Genomic DNA, 21,276 nt, shown 5'->3' on the forward strand with positions numbered 1-21,276 from the left:
AAAGCAATGCAAAAGAAATAAAGTCTGCATCCAAAAGGAAGGCATATTCCACGCAGCCCTGAGCAGCAGCGTTTTACCACTTGGTCAGAGAAAACACTGAACCATCAATGACACTTCAAATCCTTATTAATTCTCTTCCTAGAGCCTGAGTCTCCAGGATGTGACATGAGCCAGCTTTATGGCTGAATAACGATAAAGGAAGAGCACACATTCGTCCTCCCTTCCACCCATTCTCACTTTCCTAAATGCAGACATTACACATCTAGGGAGGTGGGCACCAACCCCCAGTGCACTTGCTGGCTGTTTCCCGGAACACGTTGGGGGCTGGCCCTGCCACCCCTGGGGTAGAGCCACCATCCGCAACATGTTTTGGGTTTTGCCAGCCTCCCCAGGGGGGACAGCCAACCCCCAGCAAAACAGTCTAAACGTTCTGGAAAAGAGTGAGAGTCTCTGGATTCTGGTTCTTTGTCTAGAATCCACCTCCCAGCTGTGAGTCCCAGGAAAGGCACAGCTCTCCCGTGCCTCAACTTTCCTCACCGGAGTGAATCCCTATGGTCCTGTGTGTTGCTAGAATTTGTCACATCTCGGGTTGGGAGCCTCCGATGCGCTGCCCACCCACATACCTTGTTGATCCTAAACGGGCATTCTTTGGTTTCAGATTCAGGAAATTTCTTCATCCACTTCCCAACGAAGTAGGCAGCATTCACCACGAGGATCTTTGTCTGGTCGCTGACACTGTTGTCGGCCAAGATGTTCTCAAAGCGGCCTGCAAACAGTTGTGGGAAAGCACAGATTGCATGTGTTATTCTTCCAAGGTACACCTGGCATCCACACACACGTCCGTGCTCGGGGAGTTGTCACCGCGCGTGGTTCCGCAGGCCGGCTGCCTCATTCCAGAAGGGGTCCCCTCTCTCTCCTTGCACCTTGTCCCCAGAACACTTACCAGAGCCCTAACCAGGAGGCAGTAGAGGGGAAGATAAGGAAAAGAGAGGAAGAACAGCCAGAGGAAAAGCAGGAGCTACCGCTTCCAAATGCCCATCCTGTGCTGGATGTTTCCTATGCACGATTTCACCTACTTGTCCCCATTTTACAGATGAGGAAGCTGAGACTTGGTGGTTAAGTCACGTGCCCAAGGTGACACACAAGCAAGGTCGGATTCAGGATTCAAAGCTGAGTCTTTCCGACTCCACAGCCTGTGCTCTGGAATGAAAATGCACGGGTGCAATTTTAACCTCTTCACGTGCATGACCTCGCAGTACTCCTGCAAGGCCCAGATCATCATCCCCATCTTATACTTCTGGAAACTGGGGCTCAGGGAAGCCGAGCAGCCTTCCAGGCTCACTGTGCTAGAAAAGCACATCTAGGCAGGCCTGCCCTGCACTCTTCTCCCTGCAGCTCGGCTCACCATGGACACAGATGCCTGTCTGCATCAAGGTCAGCGCTGTCACTACTGCAGGGATCCAGTCCGCCACAGCCACAGCAGCTCCCTGCTGATAATGCCTTCATAAAACGTGTGAATAGCACAGACATTTTTTTCTGAGAGATGTTCAATTACCTAAAACCTTGGGATCTTCACACTGTGGCTCAAGGCCACTTCGTGGACCTGTGACATGTGCGTGCAGGGCTCTGTTCTGGTCTCATGCTCCTCTGTCACCTGAAAATCCTTAATACATTTTTAATAAGGGTCCCTGCATTTGCATTTTGCACCAAGCTCGTGTCCTGCCAATGGTACATGACGTGTTGAATACATAATCATGTTAAGGAAGGAACGTGAAGACCAGAGAAGTATGGGAAATGATAGGTGATTCTTTTTTTCATGAAGTGACCTTCTCCAGTGAAATCTTAAATGTATAAAGATTTTTTTTAAGCCCTTATAGAAAAATACCATTATCTGGCAATTCTAGAAGCAAAACTGTTACACAGTAATTCAAACAGCAACTGCTTTTTGCTTATAAATTTTTAAACTGTGCTTACCCCGGTGTTACTTATACCAGTTTTCTCTTTACATAGGAAGGCAAAGAAGCATCATTTCAATAACAGATATATATATATATACATTCGCATGTGTGCCTGCATAGCCGTGGCTACCGCACACTATCTTGGTTATCATATATTATTTGTTACCCTATATATCTAACTCGATCTTCACAACAACCATGTAAAAATTAATCAGGCCCCATTTTACAGTTCAGTAAACTGAGGTTCTTTACCCAAGTGACTCAGTTCAAAGTGGCATCATTCGGATTCAAATCCAGGTCTTGAATGACTCCAACACCAAATTCTGTCCATGGCCTCACTCTGCAGCTGCCTCGTGGACTGTCATTCCTGAGTTAGCACCGCAACAGGACCCCTTCGGCCACGCCCACAGGAAGCAAGTCTCCCCTGTCCCAGAAGTGTGTCCCTCCCCAGATGGCAGTAGCAGAACCTGAAAGGTCCATCTGTGCAATCACTCCTTCACATTTAGGTTCTGTGTCCCAAGGAGTCCTGGGGGGAGGGAGACCCCAATCGGCCCTCAGCACTCAGACTCATCTTAGCTGCAATTCCTTTCTAGCAAGGAGGACAACTCCCAGAGAACTTTAATGGAAGGGGAATGGGCAGGAGAGGAGCCTTGAGCCAGGGGCAGGTCCAGGCAGCTGCAGCAGGAGAAGCCCCTGGACTAGCAGAGAGCAGACTGGAGGGGGAGTGGGGGATCTGAGCACAAATTTCCCCCTCTGCTTTATTTGGGTTTTTATGTATACATGTTGGATTGCCTAGAAGCTTTTGTCCTTTTTTCCTTAATACATTTGTAGAATTGTTGAGCCAAAGGTGGCCTTAGGGACCAGGTTAAAGCCCTAGCCCTTTTTTCCAGATTGAGAAACCAGCCAGCGACTTGGTCTTGCCCAAAACCACGCAGGGCCTGTGGGAGCTGGTGGCTGGCTGGAGAGCACAGCCGGGTGGACCAACACTGAAGCACCAGGAATTCCTGCCAAGGGCAAGATGATGTAGGACATGCCTAGGAATCCTTGTGGTTGAAATGGCTGGCAGGGCAAGAATTTCGCCTGACTACGGAAAAACATCCGAGGAAGCCCCCAGGTGTTCAATTTTATGCTTTGTAGAAAGATTCATGACAAGACAGGGTCCAAGTAAGGAAAGGATACTTGCCATCCGTGAGATCCTTGATTGACTGGTTGATCTGACCTTTTGTCTCTTCCAATTTATCTTTGAAGTCAACGGTTTCCATTTCCTTGTCATAGGGTCTCTTCGTAGAGCTGATGAACTCCTGAAAAACATCCAGCTCATAAAATCACAAAGTACCTAAAGTCCATGGTCAAGTCATTGCATCCTTCTGTGATTCTAACTAAAGGATTTGTAAACATCAAGATCGGTGAATACCCCTTCAGAATCTGTATCACTATACAAATGGGAACTTTCTGTGGAAATCAATGAATGTTCTTCATATAATGTGGTTCGCTTCTTCAATTCTAAGACAATATCAATTATTAAATTCCTCCATCAATGTAGTAGCAGCTTTCAGGGAGGGAAAAGGAACACTACACTAAACGTACATAAAAATTTATAACACAAATTCCAACTTAGAAACATTAAAATGTACATTTTATATATATCTGAGAAGAGAAGAAATGTACAGAAAAGAGAACTCTGTGAGTGGAAAACTCCTATCCTCACTGAAATTAATAGACTGTAGAGATTCTTGCTACAAAAAGTATGGTCCAAGGACCAAGAGATCAAGAGCTACAGCATCCCCTGGGATCTTATTAGAAATGCAGACTCTCAGGCCCCACCCCAGACCTATTGAATCAGAATGTGCATTTTAACAAGATTCTCAGGTGATTCTTCTCACATTTAACTTTGAAACACCGTCCTGTAGAGAACACAGCAGTGATTCCATCACAGGCCTGCTGGAAACACAAAACCCCAAACCTCATCCCTATTGATCTTTTCAAGTGATCTGAGGCAGAATTTGCACTTTTAACAAACACCCACGTAGTTCTGATGCAGGTGGCACCCCTCTGATCACACTTGTTTCTTCTATTACCAGTAAATTTGCAACTGATATACACCCAGCAGGGGGAAATGGAAAGCAGTCATTTAAAAAATTTCTTTCCAGGCACCATGGTGCCTCGGTTTATTAAACATCTGACTCTCAATTTCTGCTCAGGTCATGATCTTAGGGTCATGAGATCAAGCTCTGCGTTGGGCTCTATGCTTAGCTCAGAGTGTGCTTGTCTCTCTCCCTTTGCTCCTCCTCCTGCTCTCTCTCTTTCTAAAAATAAATAAATAAAATCTTTAATATGTAAATAAGTAGCCTTTAAAAACTTTATTTCAATTACAAGTTTGGTTGAAATAATTCTGAATGTAGAATGGAAGTTCAACCCAATGAAATATATCTGATTGAATGTCCTAAGCACAAGGGCTTCCTTGAATTCCTTCGAAGCAGCTACAGCCTTAGCTGGTTCACTTCTGTTAACAGCAACCCCACCTTGGGACTGAGTATTGCCATCACCTGAGAGAGTTGGGGCCACGGAGAAGATCAGAACCTCAGCAACATAAAGGGCCTTCCCATCCTCACTGCTAGCAATACAATGTATTAAGCATCTCCTAAGGACCACCTAGAGAATTTTTTAAATGTTTCCATACTCAAACCCCAACTCACAACTCCATATTTTTTTTAATTCCCCAGGTAATTGTTGGCAGAAAAGAAGACTGTACATATGTCTTCACACAATAAGAATAAAGTCACAATAATACCTAGTAACTCATGACCTCAAAGATCTTGACCAGAAAAACAAACAGCTACAAGAGAAAGTAGTAAAACTATGGTAAAATATTTAACTGGCAGTCTCCCTATCAGATGCGGAAAGCTTGAAACTTTGACCCTGCAAACACAAACAGAATCAACTCTGTATCAGTAACGTAGAGAAAGAACCTCTATGTAGTAGTCTAGGAGGCTGGCTATGTGTTTCAAATACAGATTGTAAAAATATTATGATATCCTCTGGGGTCAAATGTCAGGAAACTACAGTGTACTTTATATATGATTCCTTCAAGAAACAGCTGAAATTAAACGCCGAGAGCTACTGTGGATAGATGCCCACATGACCAGCCCTGGAAAGCAAACAAAACCAATTTGTGACCGATTCGAGCAATTGCTATTTTTCTTATTGATTTTTGAAAACCATCAAGAGAACATGGTGCACGTGAACAAATGCGGTGGAGAACTTAAAAGGTTGACCCAGGCCATTTGCCCCGCTGTTTAAGGAGAAATAGGTTTAAGTCATGAGCTGTCTTGCATCTGTGGAGATACATTTACTAGAGACTTAGTACTCCCATTCTCTACTCCCCTCTGAGGAAGCCAGGAGGAAGAGTGAGATTTAGGCATGTTTGAGAGGAATGAGGGAAACCCACCGCTCCTCTGTATTTTGAGCTGTGATGTGACTGCGAAGTGATTCTAGCTAGATGTGATTCCCACTATCTTCACCCTCTCTCCTTAGAGGCTGCTTCTAGGCAACCAACTTGAGCAACAGAAACCTGAAAAAGGTGGGACCTGCAGGGACCCCCTCTTTCCTGGATAAATATAAACAGGCCCATTAGGCGACACCCTGCAAGATATCCACAAGCCCTAGGCAACCCATGGGTTACTTACACCCAGACATAGGTACCAAGACAGGAAGATTCTATAGGTTCCATACCTCCTCAGCCTGCCCACCACTGCCTCATGGTGCAATCTCTTCCTTGCTGTCCTGCCTGCCACTCCCTTGAGGTGTGTGCAATAAACCTCTACCTCCTTTGTGCTGCCTTGGGTGAATTCTTTCACCACCAAAGCCACCAGCCTCCACCAGATCGAGTCGCCCGTATTTGGTGCTCCCCCTCCCATCTGATTGAGAGACCACACACACACACACACACACACACACACACACACACTCATTACTAGGACTGGCTTATTTTGATAAGCCTGAAATCCTAAATGAGCATCCTAGAAGTGAATTTCACTGACAACAACATTGTAGGTCTAACCACCTCTGATAAAAGAGTGCAATTGTGCTAATTGCTTGAACCCACTTACTGTGGAAGGATTCAGAGATTTGTCCACGTAGAGCCGTTTGATTAGTTTCAGCGAGTAAAAGGAACTGAGTTTGTTTACATCCGATGTCACTGTTTGAAATCCAAAGGGTACATCTTTGATATTTTCAAAATGAAGGACCTGTGAGGAGAAAAATAATCCATTACCCAGGAAGCATTGCCTCTTCCAGTTGCAGTGGATATAGGACAATGGTCAGCCGCCTGGAGGGATCAGTACCTCTCTGCTCAATTGTCCCCATAAAGGAAGGCTTTACAACCTGAGTATTATTGACATTTTGGGCTAGATAGTTCTTCTTGGCGGGGAGCGTGGTTGAGGGGGTGCTGTCCTGGATATTATAGAATGCTGAGCAGCATCCCTGGCCGACTAGGTGCCAGTAGCACTCCTTCCTTCATTTGTGACAATCAAAAACGTCTCCAGGCATCGCCAAATGTCCCTGGGACAGGAGGGAGCTGAACCGTCCCTAGTTGAGAAACAGTGCCATAATGATAGTCTTCTCTTTATTCAACTATGGGGATATGGTGTCCATTCTTCAAAATGATGCCTCTAATGCTCATAACAGAAAGCTTTCCGAACTTGGGTAAGAGCAAAGCTGGGTTATAATTTCTATCCAATTGAGACAAAAGAAGAGAGAGACTAATACCAAGACAGACCATCATTAGACAGGTATCAGATTCAGGGAGACAGGTGTCTCTAGCCAGGGTCTTCAGTCCCTTCAGTCAGTCTAACCGAACATGCTGGTGCATCGCTGATGGTAGGCAGCTACCATACATGGTTGGCTGCCCTCGGGGGCTTCCGTCAGACAGCCCTGCCCTGGAATCTCAGCCTGTGCTCACTAGAAATATAATCTTGCCCAACTCTTCAGAGCTTCACTTTCTCATCTGTAAAATGGACGGAGAATACCTACTTTTCTGAGTTGGTATGACCATTACAGACATTGTATGTAAAACACCTAAAACATCATATAGATTCAAAAATGTTACTAATTATTCTGATCATAATGGAGCTCAGTGGGTTGAGCATCTGCCTTCCCCTCAGGTCATGATCTCAGCGTCCTGGGATCGGGCTCCCTGCTCAGGGGGAAGTCTGCTTCTCCCTCTTCTTCTTCCCCTCCTCCAGCTCATGTTTTTCTCTCGAATAAATAAATAAATAAATCTTTAAAAACTTTAATTATTATTATTTTGATTGTAATATTCTAAGTCACTTAAAACTAGGATGCTATCTTCTGGAAGGCTTGAATTCTTCTCTTTTGTTCCTAACTTTTCTTTTGTTCCAACCAATAGCCCATCAGCTCCTCTGCTTCATAGTATTCCAAAACGTGATATCAGCGTAAGGTGATCCTCCCCTCACTACCAACTCATAATAATGGTCCTGATTGCCCCACCTCAGGTAATGTCACTAAATGGGCACATTATGCCAGTGACTCACAAAGCCTCAGTACTGCCCAGTCGAACTGGCTGGTCCAAGGCAGTACATAACTCTCAGGCCTAATGACAAGTAAAAAGACCAGAAAATTAAAGAACCCAGGTAACCACTACCAGGAAAACATTTGCAGGAGCTGAAAAGAGCTTTATTATTATTCATGAGAACAGACCCACTACTGGGAAGTTCTCTTTACCATTCCTTCTCTGAGATAAGAAAGGAAAAAGGAAAAATGGGGTAGGGATGGAGGGGTGGGGGAGTCGGGAATGAGGGGTGCATGAGAAGAGACAGCTCTTCTGCCCACAACTCAGTTTTGAGTGTAAGTTCTTCATCCTGACCCAAATAATATTTTGTGGGTCATACTTTCTGGAGATTCATATATATAAGAAGATGTTCCTTTTTTTTTTAAAGATTTATTTATTTATTTATTTATTTATGATAGACATAGAGAGAGAGAGAGAGAGGCAGAGACACAGGAGGAGGGAGAAGCAGGCTCCATGCCGGGAGCCCCATGTGGGACTCGATTCTGGAGTCCCAGGAGAATCGCACCCTGGGCCAAAGGCAGACACTAAACCGCTGAGCCACCCAGGGATCCCCGAAGATGTTCCTTTTTTAAGTGCTTGTGAGTTAATAGGAAAAAAAAATCTGTTGAACCTAAAATGATTAACATAAGAATAATACTGGAATGGAATTAGAAGCACATCCACCCAGTATCTAAGAGGGGAAGATGAGTAAAGGAAAAAATTTCCAGGCATTAAATACATAATTCATGGGAATATACAGCAGTGTGACTGTAGTTAATAATACTATATTGTATATTTGAAAGTTGCCAAGAGAGTAGATCTCAAAAGTTCTCATTGAAGAAAAAAATTTTGTTAGAAGGTGCAGATAGATGTTAACTCGACTCACTGCAGTGATCATTTCACAATATATGCAGATATCAAATCATTATATTGTACACCTAAAACTAATGTTATATGTCAACTATATCACAATGAAAAAAAATGAAAAACTAAAATAAAGGTAAATGACTACTTAAAATGTACTAATCTGGAAGATCACCTCATTTGAAGGTCTAAGGATTTTACAACCTAGATAATCAACCATACCCAAAAACAGAAACTCTAAAAAAAAAAAAAAAATACACAGGCACACACATGTACAGTCACATATGCATACAACTATATACTATGGGGTAGGAGGTGACATCATTTTAATTTTTAATCCAATCTTCTCAAATGGGATACTCAAGCCCCAGGGAGTATTCTGAAACATAAGAAAGCACAATCATCTTCTTATTCATCCCTGTTATTTGAAGGTAGAAATTTTAAAATGTTATTTCTGTACCAACATATAAGCACAGATCTATTTAATATGAATATATTAATATAGGGTGGAATGTACTATAGAGTAGAATGCCTACATCTTAAAATAAAGCATGATGCTGTAAATAAATTTCATGCATAAAACAAGGGGTATCTGCAGTGGCACATTTAACAAACACGATCTTGATTGATCCTTATAATGTAACAGGTAGACTTGCCGAAGGCCATCTGTTAGTATAGAGATTGTGATTCCCTAGCAGGTCCCGGGTTCTCCATCACAACATGCTACTTGTAAATGTGGGTTGCAGGACCGATTAATGAACTTTCACATTTAAAAATTGATTAAGAGGGTGCTAGCAATGGCACAACTCTCAATCCTGAGTAATTTTCTCCAAGAGACTCCATTCACTTTCCCTAGGCATTGCCCACATGTTCTAATAACCCTTTTTGTACTCAAAGCAGAAACAAAGTATGGAGCTTACCTGTCCAATTTCATTTGCTGTGTCACCTTTGGCACCTACTTGAGCAAGTGACAGAGAGGTGGAGAGACAGATTGGAGAGAAGAGGACATTGCCCGCTGGCTCCTTTTCACACAGTTGTTTGAAAAGGTCAACTGCAAAAGCTGAATTTGCCAATCGTAGAGCATCCATTGTGGGCCTGGAGCAAAGGACAAGGATGAAGTTATTTCTAAAGTGTCTTTAAGGGGCACCTGGGTGGCTCAGCCGGTTGAGCATCTGCCTTCGGCTCAGGTCACGATCCCAGGGTCCCAGGATGGAGTCCCACGTTGGGCTCCCTGCTTCTCCCTTTCCCTCTGTCCCTCCCTCCCTCTTCTGCTCCTCATGTTCTCTTTCTCATGCACACTCTCTCTCTTTCTCAATTAAATAAATAAAATATTTAAAGCATCTTTAAGGTGTTCTCAATTACATTCTGCCAATGCAACAAGAATTCTCACAAAATGATGGTGTTGGGTAGAAGAAGGAACTTTCAATAAATGCAAGTTTAAAAGCCAATGGGAAAATGTCCTAAGAGCTGAACAGTCCAGTATGTGAGATCCTCTGTGTGTACTGCTTTGCCTGGAATTTCCAAATTCAGGCCTATTCAGCCACAAAGGCCATTGTCAGGATCCTGGTAGTCATGCCTCTTTCTCAACAAGTGGACCAAACAGTTGACAACACTGATCAAAATCCATTGGTTTTCTTTACCAATTTTGTGTCAATTAAGATTTAGGTTAAGCCATATAAAATTAACATTTTTGCAGATAAAAAACAGTCAAATCACAGCAGTTCTGCGTGGTTCAACTTAATATTTAGTAAGTATCATGGTAACTTGAACTTTCTAATATTTAATAAATAATATTTAGTAAGTTCAAGGATATGCTGAAGTCCCACTTCCTGGGTACCCGTGAATGAGATCTTATTTGGAAATAGGATCTTTGCAGATTTAATCAAGTTAGGGTCATTAGGGTGGCCCTAATCCAATATGACCGAAGTCCTTGTAAGAACAGGAGAAAAGACACAGCAAGAGACCTGTGCAAAAGGAAGATGGTGTGAAGACACACAGGGAGAAGACCACATGACAGCAGAGGCGGAGATCGAACTGATGCTTCTACGAGCCAAGGAACCCCAAGGATCACTGGCAACACCAGAAAGTAAGAGAAAGCATGGGATAAACTCTCTCCTACGGCTCTCAGAGAGAGCAGGGCCCTGCCAGCTTCTTGATTTCAGATTTCTGGTCTCAAAACTGTGGCAAAACACATTTCTGTCATTTTAAGCCACACAATCTATGGCATTTTGTTACAGCAGCCCCAGGAGATCAGTACAAGCAGTAATGTCTTCGTAGGGCACCTAGCACATAGTAATATTTAACAAATAGAGCTGTTATTGTTTTTGTTGTTAGTACATACCTACCATGTGGAAGACACGACCCAAAGTATTAGAAGTATCAACTGAGTCCCTCCTCCTCTGAGTCTGCAATCTCTCTGGACAGATACAGAGACAAATAAGTAGAATGTGGGGCTGTCTATGCCATGTGAGACGTGCAACAAGTAACATAGGAGGTAAAGAAAAGAGAGGAGGTGGGTTTGGCTAAAAATATGGAGAGAACAGTGACTAGGTGCCTAGTCTTGTCTCAGGACTCTTATTCTGATGCAGGATCTCTAAGTGGTGTCCAGAGACCCCTGGCAGCCCCTGAGACCCCGTCAGTGGGTCCATTTTCAGGGGCACCTAGCTGGTTCAGTCTCATGGTGGAGCATGCAACTCTTGACCCCAGGGGTTGTGAGTTCGAGCCCCTTGTTGGGCACAAGGATTCAATAATTTTTTCTTAATTTTCATAATAACATATAAACATTGTTTGTCTTTTCATTTTCAATCTCTCACAAATGTGCAACAGAGTTTTCCAGAGGCTGTTTGGTGTGTCTTCTCTTAAACCAAATATTAAAGAGATTTGAAGAAATGAAAAAACAATGTACTCTTCTTTACTGCACTTTTTTCCTTTATAAAGTGGTTGTTTTTCATAAAGATACATGATTCGTGCTAATATACCATGATTACATTATCATCATTTTTAATAAATTAGTAAATATTTCCAAAGTTCTCCAGTTTTAATTTCTAATTTGGGAAATAGTGATAGATAATCCGACATCAAAAAAAGAAAGAGGGATGCCTGGGTGGCTCAGCAGTTGAGCATATGCCTTTGGCTCTGTGCGTGATCCCGGGATCCGGGATCGAGTCCCACTTCGGGCTCCTCGTGGGGAGGCTGCTTCTCCCTCTACCTGGGTCTCTGCCTCTCTCTCTCTCTGTCTCTCTATGTGTCTCTCATGAATAAATAAATAAAATCTTTAAAGAAAAGAAAGAAAAGAAAAACAGTTCTTTGGGATCTGCAGTAATTTTTAAGAGTGTTAAGGGGGTCTTAAAATTTAAAAGTTTGAGAATTGTTGTTCTAATGAAAGGTCCACCTCTCTGTCCAATCCAGTAGTGAACAATCAAGCCAGAAGGCACCTGGGTAACTCAAGCAGTCAGGGCATAACCCTTTCTAGAACAGAGCTGAGCTTCATGGACTCTCCAGGCTCTCCCTGAGCCCAGGGTAGAATGTGTCTCAGGGTCATAGAATGATATTACGAGCCCTGGCTGACTAGTGCACAAGCCAAGGCTTGAAGCGTACCCCCAGAGCCATTGGGCACTGTGCAGTCACGCACACAGACACAAAAAGCAAACATGACATTGAAGGACTTTTAGTAGGACATGCTCCCTGGCATCAGACAAGGTATGTCACCACTCAAGACGGAGGGCTTCCTTCCAACAAGACCTAAAGAGCTGTTAGAGTCAATGCATGGATCGCAACTATGTACCTTATCCCCGAAGAGAAATTCAAAATTCGAAGATGCAAGGATAAGAACAAGGAATGCACCCCTGGCCTACAAATATGTTTTCAGAATTCTATCTTTTCTGGGACATGTGGTTTGTGTGTAGAATGGATTAAAAAGGATTATAATGTATCTTGGAGTCTGTAAAAGCAAATTCATTAGCAAAAAAAAAAAAAAAAAAAGGTTTTGTTGACCTGTTCGTGCTCACTGGTCATCTCCAGTGATTTCTTCCTCCTTCATTTGATGTCCCTGATAAGAACAGACAAGTGAGCTGAGGTCCATGTTCTCACTGAAAACCTACCACCAGGTAACCTTAAATCTAACACGTCTTTGAGGCCCACCCCCTTCTCCTCTCTCTTCAGAGGTGGGGTCTGCGAGGGATGACCTCGCACTCCCAGGAGAAGCAGCCCAGCATCAGGTGTGCAGAGGGCAATGAGACAGTAAAGGAAATGTACAGGGTGTTTGGACCAGTACAGCCACTGGGGTAGATTAAAAGAAACTTCACAAAAGGTTTGGGGAATCTGTGTAACAGACTTTTAGGACAAGAAGTCTGGCTTTCTCCAACAGCAAGTTGAACGTTGATGGTACTAACTTCATCTACAGCTAAAATTCAACATGAGTAATTTCCCCATCAGAGAGAGATGCCCAAATGAGCTATTTCTTCTGCAAAGAGAAAAACCTAATCCCAGGTCACTGCGAACTTCTCAAAGCTTTTACAACCTGAGGCCTAATCGCATTAATAATAATATGAAAACATACCAACTCTGCTTAAACAGACATTAGTAGTCCTTTTGCAGCATGTATTTCCTACTGTCCCAGAAGAGAAATTAGAATCATTTTGCATAATTGATAACAAACTTTACTTTTAAAGTCTGATTTCTTTTGTGTGTGTAAGGCCTTGGAGTAATCTGCTAAGGGAATTTTGACTGCAGGCACCTGGGAGTGAATCAAAGGGTAAGGAAATGTCCATTTTGTTTGAGTGAAGCACCATTCTTTCATGCTTTATGGCATTTGAAGATAAATTTAGTCTAAATGGTTCTATGCGAATACAAGATCATGGTGGTTTTTAGCACAGTTGATTACACAATATAATTAACACTGTGTTGCAATTCAAGCCTTAGAGTCAGGTCCCTGTTGAAAAATGCAAATCAGTGCATGTCTACCAGCTGAAGCTTTCACAACAGGGGCAGACCCTCCCTTTTAAGACTGTTCCTTTGCATGAGAATCCTCAGTACATGAGGTGTGCCTTCTTATCCATGTGCTGACAAGCTCCTTTCTCAAAAAAGTCTCCAAAGTTTGGGAAGGTCACGCAGCTCTCAATATCTGAGGTCCCCGAGACAACAACATTGTTTGATGCTTGATAAAGGAAGAAGAAAATGTCTGTACATGGAAATTGTAGGGACAATCACCAAGTAATCAACCAGATGCTGCATGGTAAATTTGATCACTTGCTTGGTGATTAGTACTAACTGACCTACAACACTTAAGGTCAATCTGGTCTGAGGTGGATCCAAGGGATGACTTTGGCCACGGCCGATTGCCACCTGAGTCTGCTGCCAGACAAAGCATGCAAACAATTCTCAACAATGTTAGCAATACAAGCCCAGGAAAACACACCAGGTCCTACATGGACAATTTTGGGTAGCAAATGCTATAAAAATTATGGGTACAAGAGTAGAGATTAAAAAAAAAAAAAGAGTAGCGATAAGCAAGTTTTACATAATAAATGTACATGTCTAATGACCTGTGCTCAGAGTGCTAACATCGCTGCAACTCTTTTGGTTTTGTTACAGAGAGGACTTCTTTCATTTTCATGAAAACCCCATGACAATTATAACAAAGAAAATTTGCATTACAGCCCCAAAATAGAAACCACTATCTCTTTTAGTCACTTAAATCTTTAAAAGGCACTTTTATTTTAACCAGAGAAAAGGGAGATGGAAATTTAAGAATAAATGCAAATGCAACAAATAAAAAGTTTCCAGAATTTACTGCCAAGTTGCCTGTTGTGTGCATTGTATCCTAAAATCATAAACCTCTCAAGTGGGACAAGATCTTAGAATGGATCTAGTCTGGCTCCTCCCCTTCGTGTTACAGATGAGGAAAGTAAGGCGGGCCGAGATGAAGTGATTGTCCCAGGCCACCCACACGGAGAGTGAGAGTGGAAAAACCAGACCTTCATTTTCACCAGCTGCCTGCTGGGTACTCCTCACCACACCTCATCACCTTCCCTCTCAGTGATTGGGTCTTGGCTGGCATGTGTTCTCTCAGAAGTCTTCTGAGTTCCAAAAATCCTACATGTCCTGAATTACTCCTTCAGAGACACCATGAGACTTTGCACATTTTTTTAAATCAACACAAAACTTTTTTCCCCATTTTCCAAGATGCTCTTTTTTGTTTTCTGCTATTTACATTGCAAACTATTAATCTGATATTTCTTTCACTTAACAAGTGTTAACTGCATCCCTCATGTGTGTCAGGCACTGAGCTAGACATTAAGAAATCACAAGTGAACATGCATATGGTTCTTGCCACTGTGGAGCTGTCATGTGGCATGACACATGTGATAGTGTGATTAGCTTTTGGATGGTGGCACAAGTTACTGTGGGAGCCCTCAGGGGAAGCAGCTCACTCACAGTAAAATCTTAGTGAGGTCCCCCCAAGACAGTAATACCCAAGTAAGTCACATGAAGGAGAAGTTAGCCATGCAAAAATGTGTGCCAGAGAAAATGGACCCAATTCAGAGACTGCAGGTAATCCTGCAGTAGAGACACACACACTAGCATATGAGCAGTGTGAGTGTGCTCACTTCTCTAGACCTATAAGCTGGTCACTGGCTCCGGCATAAAGATTCCTATAGTTTCTAATGCATCTAAGCCAATGGTCCTCAAACTTTTCATCTGTAGACCATTTGAATGAGATAAAGATTTTATGGATAAGTTGACCTATGCCCTTCTTTGCCTGGGACAGTTCTGGCTTATCTGTGTTGTCCTGACATTAGCAAGAGTGCCCCTTCCACACTCAAACATGCTGTATTTGAACAAGATAAGTCCACCCCACCTATAGATCCATTCTTCTATGTGCATGTGCATATGCATATGCACATGCACACGTGGGTGCATGGCTACGTACATAATTTTTTCATTCCTTAAAAACTGTTTTTCACTGTGTCACGTTATTGTGGATATCACTAGGTCTAGCTAGCCTCAGTTTACCAATGAAGAAAAATGTGGTGGAAAAAAATCTCGAAGTGTTTGGTCTAGCCAATCCCTAGGCAAGGTTTACAATAACTATAATGGAATGCCTAAAAACACTGTCTCTGCTGTCTACACTCAAAAAGAAAAAGTCAGAAGCAGATTAAGAAAATGGGGATCTTGCAGCTTCTGCAGTGTGAAAAGAATCTCATGAGGATTAAATGAAGTTATGAAATGAGTAGATGTTTGTGAAAAGTGCTTTGTTAGCAGGAGAGGACAACTCAGATATTAGTAATAAGGTCAATTACTTAATTGCTAATGCCAGAGGAGCCTCTGCTGTGCTCAGATACTCTGTTTAAAAGCCTGATCTTCACCACTGAGCCTTCCCATTGCTGCTTAACAGTAAACTAGAGTTGGGCTTGCCGCACCAGAGTAACTGAAATTGCTCAGACTGCATATCTTCAAAGTCAAGCAGAGGGATTGAAGTAGCAGGATTCAAGGCGTTAGGAAGCAAAGAAATAAACCTGCTGAGTCATATGGAGAATCCTTTCTTCAGGCAAGCTTCCATCTCTCCACCCATCAAGGGACCCATCAAACACTTGCACATTTTGCTGGGGACTGAGGTGTGAGACCCGCTTGATTCTATTCAAAACCCATTTGGTAATGCAAAGGTGAAGAAGTTATTAAGAGTACCTGTGGGGTCATGGAAAAGTCCACAAGCTGTGAGTTTGAAGGCCTGGATTCTACTTCATCTCCCCACTTATAAGCTAAGTCACTGTGGACACCACTTCACCTCTGTGAACCGCCCCCTCCTCATCCACAAAGTAAAGGGCTGAGCCAGAGTGTTGCTAAACCCTCAGCTCTGTGAATCTGTGCCTAATCTGATTACAAGCCAGCAGAACAACCCAGCCTGTTAAATTGATCTTTAGTATGATACACGTCAATGAAGCCATAAAAACCATAGTGTCTATCAGGAAGAAATTATGAACCAACCTATTCGAAAGTTGCCCAAGAACACACATTTGAAATATGCAACTTGTTTCAAGTGTCCTGAAACCCAGAAATAGGAAGGGAGGATACTCCTCACTTGGAAGAACATAGTTGCTAGGAAGCGCACACTGACTGGGTACTTAAAAATGCCAAAAAGAAGAACCGTTCCAAAATCAAACTCTGACCCAACCAGGAAGGAGGGCCGGACCCCCAAATGCCTTCAGAGTCTCTCCAGGTTTTCAGTGCCACGCCCTTTCTGAAACTAGTGTTACAAAATTCATTCTGAATCCCCACACAGTGCTGAAAAGGTCCTCGGAAAGACTTTGCCCTCCAGAAATCACTGTTGCACAGCCGCCCCCGCCCCCACCACCCAAACTTCCTAGCCATGTTATTTCTTCATATTCATAGCTCATCTGGCTAAGTGATTTCACTGCCTACATGGCATTCCTGGTTCCCAAAGAACCAAGAGCTCAAAGTGCTGCCCATGTGGGGATGGCAGGCAGCAGCACTACAGCCCACAGCCTATCCCTGATAATAACCATTACGTCAACTTCCTTCACCACCTGGAATCAGCTCAAATCATTATTTTGTTCTAAGAATTTTCCCAGAAAAGAGAATCACCAGCCTTGCTACCACACTTTGCTTACCTGGAGTCACAGTTATCCTGGAAAACGCACAGCAAGGGAAAAAGAAAGTGAGGGCTGTGAAAGGACCTTGATGTAGGAGCAACCCTCTGTGGGGCAGAGGCAGGACTCACTCACCTGAACCGGCACCACTCCCTCTGTGACCACTCCCAGCCTGCCCTCTCGCCGCCCTCCCACTTCTGCTCTCCCAGCTCTTACTCATGCCTCTTGGCAGCTGGTCCATGACTGAAAAAAATGATTCAGGCTGAAGTTGCTGTTGCCTGCACAGCTTCCAAAGGCCTCCAACATGCTCAGGCAAGAAGGGCTGTCGGTGGATCCTGCCTTGGGCTAAATACATACATACATACACACATAAGGGCAACCCTGGTAGGCCACGTGGGACCAGAAGATGAAATATGATATGAAATAGAAGGAATACGCGATGGTCCTAATGATTCATACTTCTCAAATAGGGTGGTGCCCCAGAAAGCTCCCTAACCTCCACCTTTCCACGTAAACTGGAATCGCTCATACTGCTAGAATGCCAAAGAGGTACTACCTACTAAACAGAATGGCAATCACAAAAGAAGAGGGAATATAAATGAAATAAATTATGCTTAGCAAAATATGTACTACCGAATTGACAGGACAGAGTGCTTGATGAAGTTCCCGGTGATTAAGATGACACAGCTCTGCTGTTTGTGGAGCCTTGCTCTGTGCAGATTCCAGATTACCTCCCTCCCTGTGGCTCCTTCATTCGGTGGGACCTACACCCTTCCTACCAAAATTTCTTGGCAAAGTACCCGCAACTGAGCCAATGGCTTCTCTGCTCTGCTTCCTAAGATTCCCTATTGTTCATATACTACATTCTCTCATGATCATCTGTCTATTGCATAGTCTTTCCTATCCAACTATGAGAATCTTAAAGACCACGCCTCATTCATTCTTGTAACACCAACACGTGGTGCAGACTTAATAGACAGTATACGGTCAATAAATGCTTGTCTAGATGAATGAGAGCACCCCATTTAGCCAAACTAAGATTGATTGATAGCTTCCCTGGTTATTATTAACCAGGATCAAGTCATAAACCAAGTGAGTTGAACTCTGAAAGTGGAGCAAATGGAAGTAAGAAAACTATAAGAGGGTGAGGTGGGCAGGATGCCACTCAAAAATTACACTCTCCAGGTGTCGTGGGGAAATGTGGGTTGAGAGGCAGAGTCAGACATTGGGAAACTCAATGCCTCTTCTTGCTTGTACTATCCTAGATAAAGCACCTTATCACTCGGCCTCAGTGTCCTCATTTGTAAAATGAAATACACATATACATGAAGATACAATACATAGGAAGCATCCGACACATGTGAGTGCTCCCTAATGATTATCATTTCACCCCTTTGCCTATTCCTCAGGCAGGCACAGGCTCGGAATAATCACAATGGCCAAAAGGCTGGTGCGGAATATTCACATCTAATTCACCGCAATAGTTTATTGAATAGCAGCTGCATGCTTGCCACTTTGACCCAAAGACTTTAAGAGACTTGTGCTTATATCAGAGGGCTTTGTCCGTTCTCCCTTTTGATGTTTGAATCCCCTCTGCAACACTCCTGCTCAGTGCCTGTCAAACCTGGACAGAAATGCTTCCAGCAACAGGAATTCAGCAATGCCAAGGAAGCCCGAACCAAATTCTGACTGCTGGAAATAAATATTTCATTACAAATATTTAGTGGAAAGTGATATGGCTGTTTGTAGGAAGTACCATTTGTTCTATAATTACCCAAATAAGTTCCAATTTCCTTCTCTTTCATTTGCCACAAAGCCATGTGATGGACTATGCATTAAAGAGTAGATTTTTTTTTGAGAGAGAGAAATATAGCTTAAAGAATGAATTATCCATTCAGTCATCAAACAGTTTTATCAGACATAATTTTCTTTAATTCAACAAAAAACAATCATCAGCCCAAATATTTAATAACCTAGGAGACAGTTTTGTTGGTGCTTTTTGTTACCTATACGCTGAAACAGTGCAAACATTACAACTTGATTACTCAGCATTTTGGCCAAGGGATGGCTTGACACACCCGGCCACTCCCAGGAACCATTCAAAGGAGCTTTGTTATAGCCTGCTTAGAATTGTCTCTCTCTCTCTCCCTCTTTCTTTCTTTCTTTCTCTCAGTCTCTCTTTCTCTCTCTGTCTCTCTCTCTGTCTTCTCTTCCAAGAAGATAAATTTCAGCCAAAAATTCTTTTTTTTTTAATTGGAGTTCAATTTGCCAACATATAGCATTATCACCCAGTGCTCATCCTTTCAAGTGCCTCCCTCGGTGCCCGTCCCCCCGCCCACCACCCCTTGTTCGTTTCCCAGAGTTAGGTGTCTCTCATGTTCTGTCACTGTTTCTGATATTTCCCTCTCATTTTCTCTCCTTTCCCCTTTATTCCCTTTCACTATTTTTTATATTCCCCAAATGAATGAGACCATATAATGATTGTCCTTCTCAGATGGACTTACTTCACCCAGCATAACACCCTCCAGTTCCATCCACATCAAAGCAAATGGTGGGTATTTGTCGTTTCTAATGGCTGAGGAATATTCCATTGTGTACATAGACCACATCTTCTTTATCCATTCATCTTTTGATGGGTACCAAGGCTCCTTCCACAGTTTGGCTATTGTGGACATTGCTGCTATAAACATTGGGGTGCAGCTGTCCTGCCATTTCACTGCATCTATATCTTTGGGGTAAATCCTCAGTAGTGCAATTGCTAGGTCGTAGGGCAGTTCTATTTTTAACTCTTTGAGGAACCTCCACACAGTTTTCCAGAGTGGCTGTACCAGTTCACATTCCCACCAACAGTGCAAGAGGGTTCCCCTTTCTCCACATCCTCTCCAACATTTGTTGTTTCTTGCCTTGTTAATTTTCACCATTCTCACTGGTGTGAGGTGGTATCTCATTTTGATGCTCCCGGCTCTGGTTTTCTTTTTTAATATTCCCCTGGCTGGGGTCTTTTCTGATTCCACACAAATCTTAAAGATTATTTGTTCCAACTCTCTGAAGAAAGCCCATGGTATTTTGATAGGGATTGCACTGAACATGTAAATTGCCCTGGATAGCATAGACATTTTCACAATATTAATTCTTCCAACCCATGAGCATGGAATATTTTTCCATCTCTTTGTGTCTTCCTCAATTTATTTCAGAAGTGTTCTGCAGTTTTTAGGGTATAGATCCTTTATCTCTTTGGTTAGGTTTATTCCTAGGTATCTTATGCTTTTGGGTGCAATTGTAAATGGGGTTGACTCCTTAATTTCTCTTTCTTCAGTCTCATTGTTAGTGTATAGAAATACCTCTGATTTCTGGGCATTGATTCTGTATCCTGCCACACTGCCAAATTGCTGTATGAGTTCTAACAATCTTGGGGTGGAGTCTTTTGGGTTTTCTACGTAGAGTATCATGTCATCTGTGAGGAGGGAGATTTGACTTCTTTGCCAATTTGAATGCCTTTTATTTCTTTTGGTTGCCTGATTGCTGAGGCTAGGACTTCTAGTACTATGTTGAATAGCAGTGGTGAGAGTGGACATCCCTGTCTTGTTCCTGATCTTAGGGGAAAGGCTCCCAGTGTTTCCCCATTGAGAATGATATATGCTGTGGGCTTTTCATAGGTGGCTTTTAAGATGCTGAGAGATTTTCCCTTTATCCCTACACTCTGAAGAGTTTTGATCAGGAATGGATGCAGTATTTTGTCAAATGCTTTCTCTGCATCTATGGAGATAGATCATATGGTTCTTGTTTTTTCTCTTGTTGATATGATCTATCACATTGATTGCTTTACAGTGTTGAACCAGCCTTGCATCCCAAGGATAAATCCCACTTGGTTGTGGTGAATAATTTTCTTAATGTACTGTTGGATACTCTTGACTAGTATCTTGTTGAAAATTTTTGCATCCATGTTCATCAGAGATACTGTCCTATAATTCTCCTTTTTGGTGGGGTCTTTGTCTGGTTTTGGAATTAAGGTGATGCTGGCCTCATAGAACAAGTTTAGAAGTATTCCATCTATCTTTCAGAACAGTTTTAGTAGAGTAGGTATTGCTTCTTCCTTAAACGTTTGATAGAATTCTCCTGGGAAGCCATCTGGTCCTGGACTTTTGTGTCTTGGGAGGTTTTTGATGACTGCTTCAATTTCCTCCCTGGTTATTGGCCTATTCAGGTTTTCTATTTCTTCCTGTTCCAGTTTTGGTAGTTTGTAGTTTTCCAGACATGCGTTCATTTCTTCTAGATT

The 21,276-nt window shown here is 42.8% G+C and overlaps 1 protein-coding gene across 4 annotated transcripts in view; it reads right to left on the bottom strand.

Moving 5' to 3' along the window:
* Positions 1-21,276, bottom strand: part of SERPINB5 (serpin family B member 5) — a 77,480-nt gene that overhangs the window by 7,620 nt on the left and 48,584 nt on the right. For 2 of the 4 annotated variants that reach the window (XM_072821240.1, XM_072821260.1), the window contains exons 3-6: positions 9,312-9,486; positions 6,068-6,205; positions 3,142-3,259; positions 624-766 (exon numbers count right to left, since the gene is read on the bottom strand). In XM_072821240.1, coding sequence (XP_072677341.1) covers positions 624-766; positions 3,142-3,259; positions 6,068-6,205; positions 9,312-9,486 — 574 coding nt within the window. Of the gene's footprint in view, positions 1-623; positions 767-3,141; positions 3,260-6,067; positions 6,206-9,311; positions 9,487-17,021; positions 17,160-21,276 lie in introns of those variants that run through there. The other 2 variants (XM_072821272.1, XM_072821250.1) reach the window with 2 other exon arrangements.

The sequence above is a fragment of the Canis lupus genome, chromosome 1, assembly GCF_048164855.1.
Source record: "Canis lupus baileyi chromosome 1, mCanLup2.hap1, whole genome shotgun sequence".
Classification (NCBI taxonomy): Eukaryota; Metazoa; Chordata; class Mammalia; order Carnivora; family Canidae; genus Canis; species Canis lupus.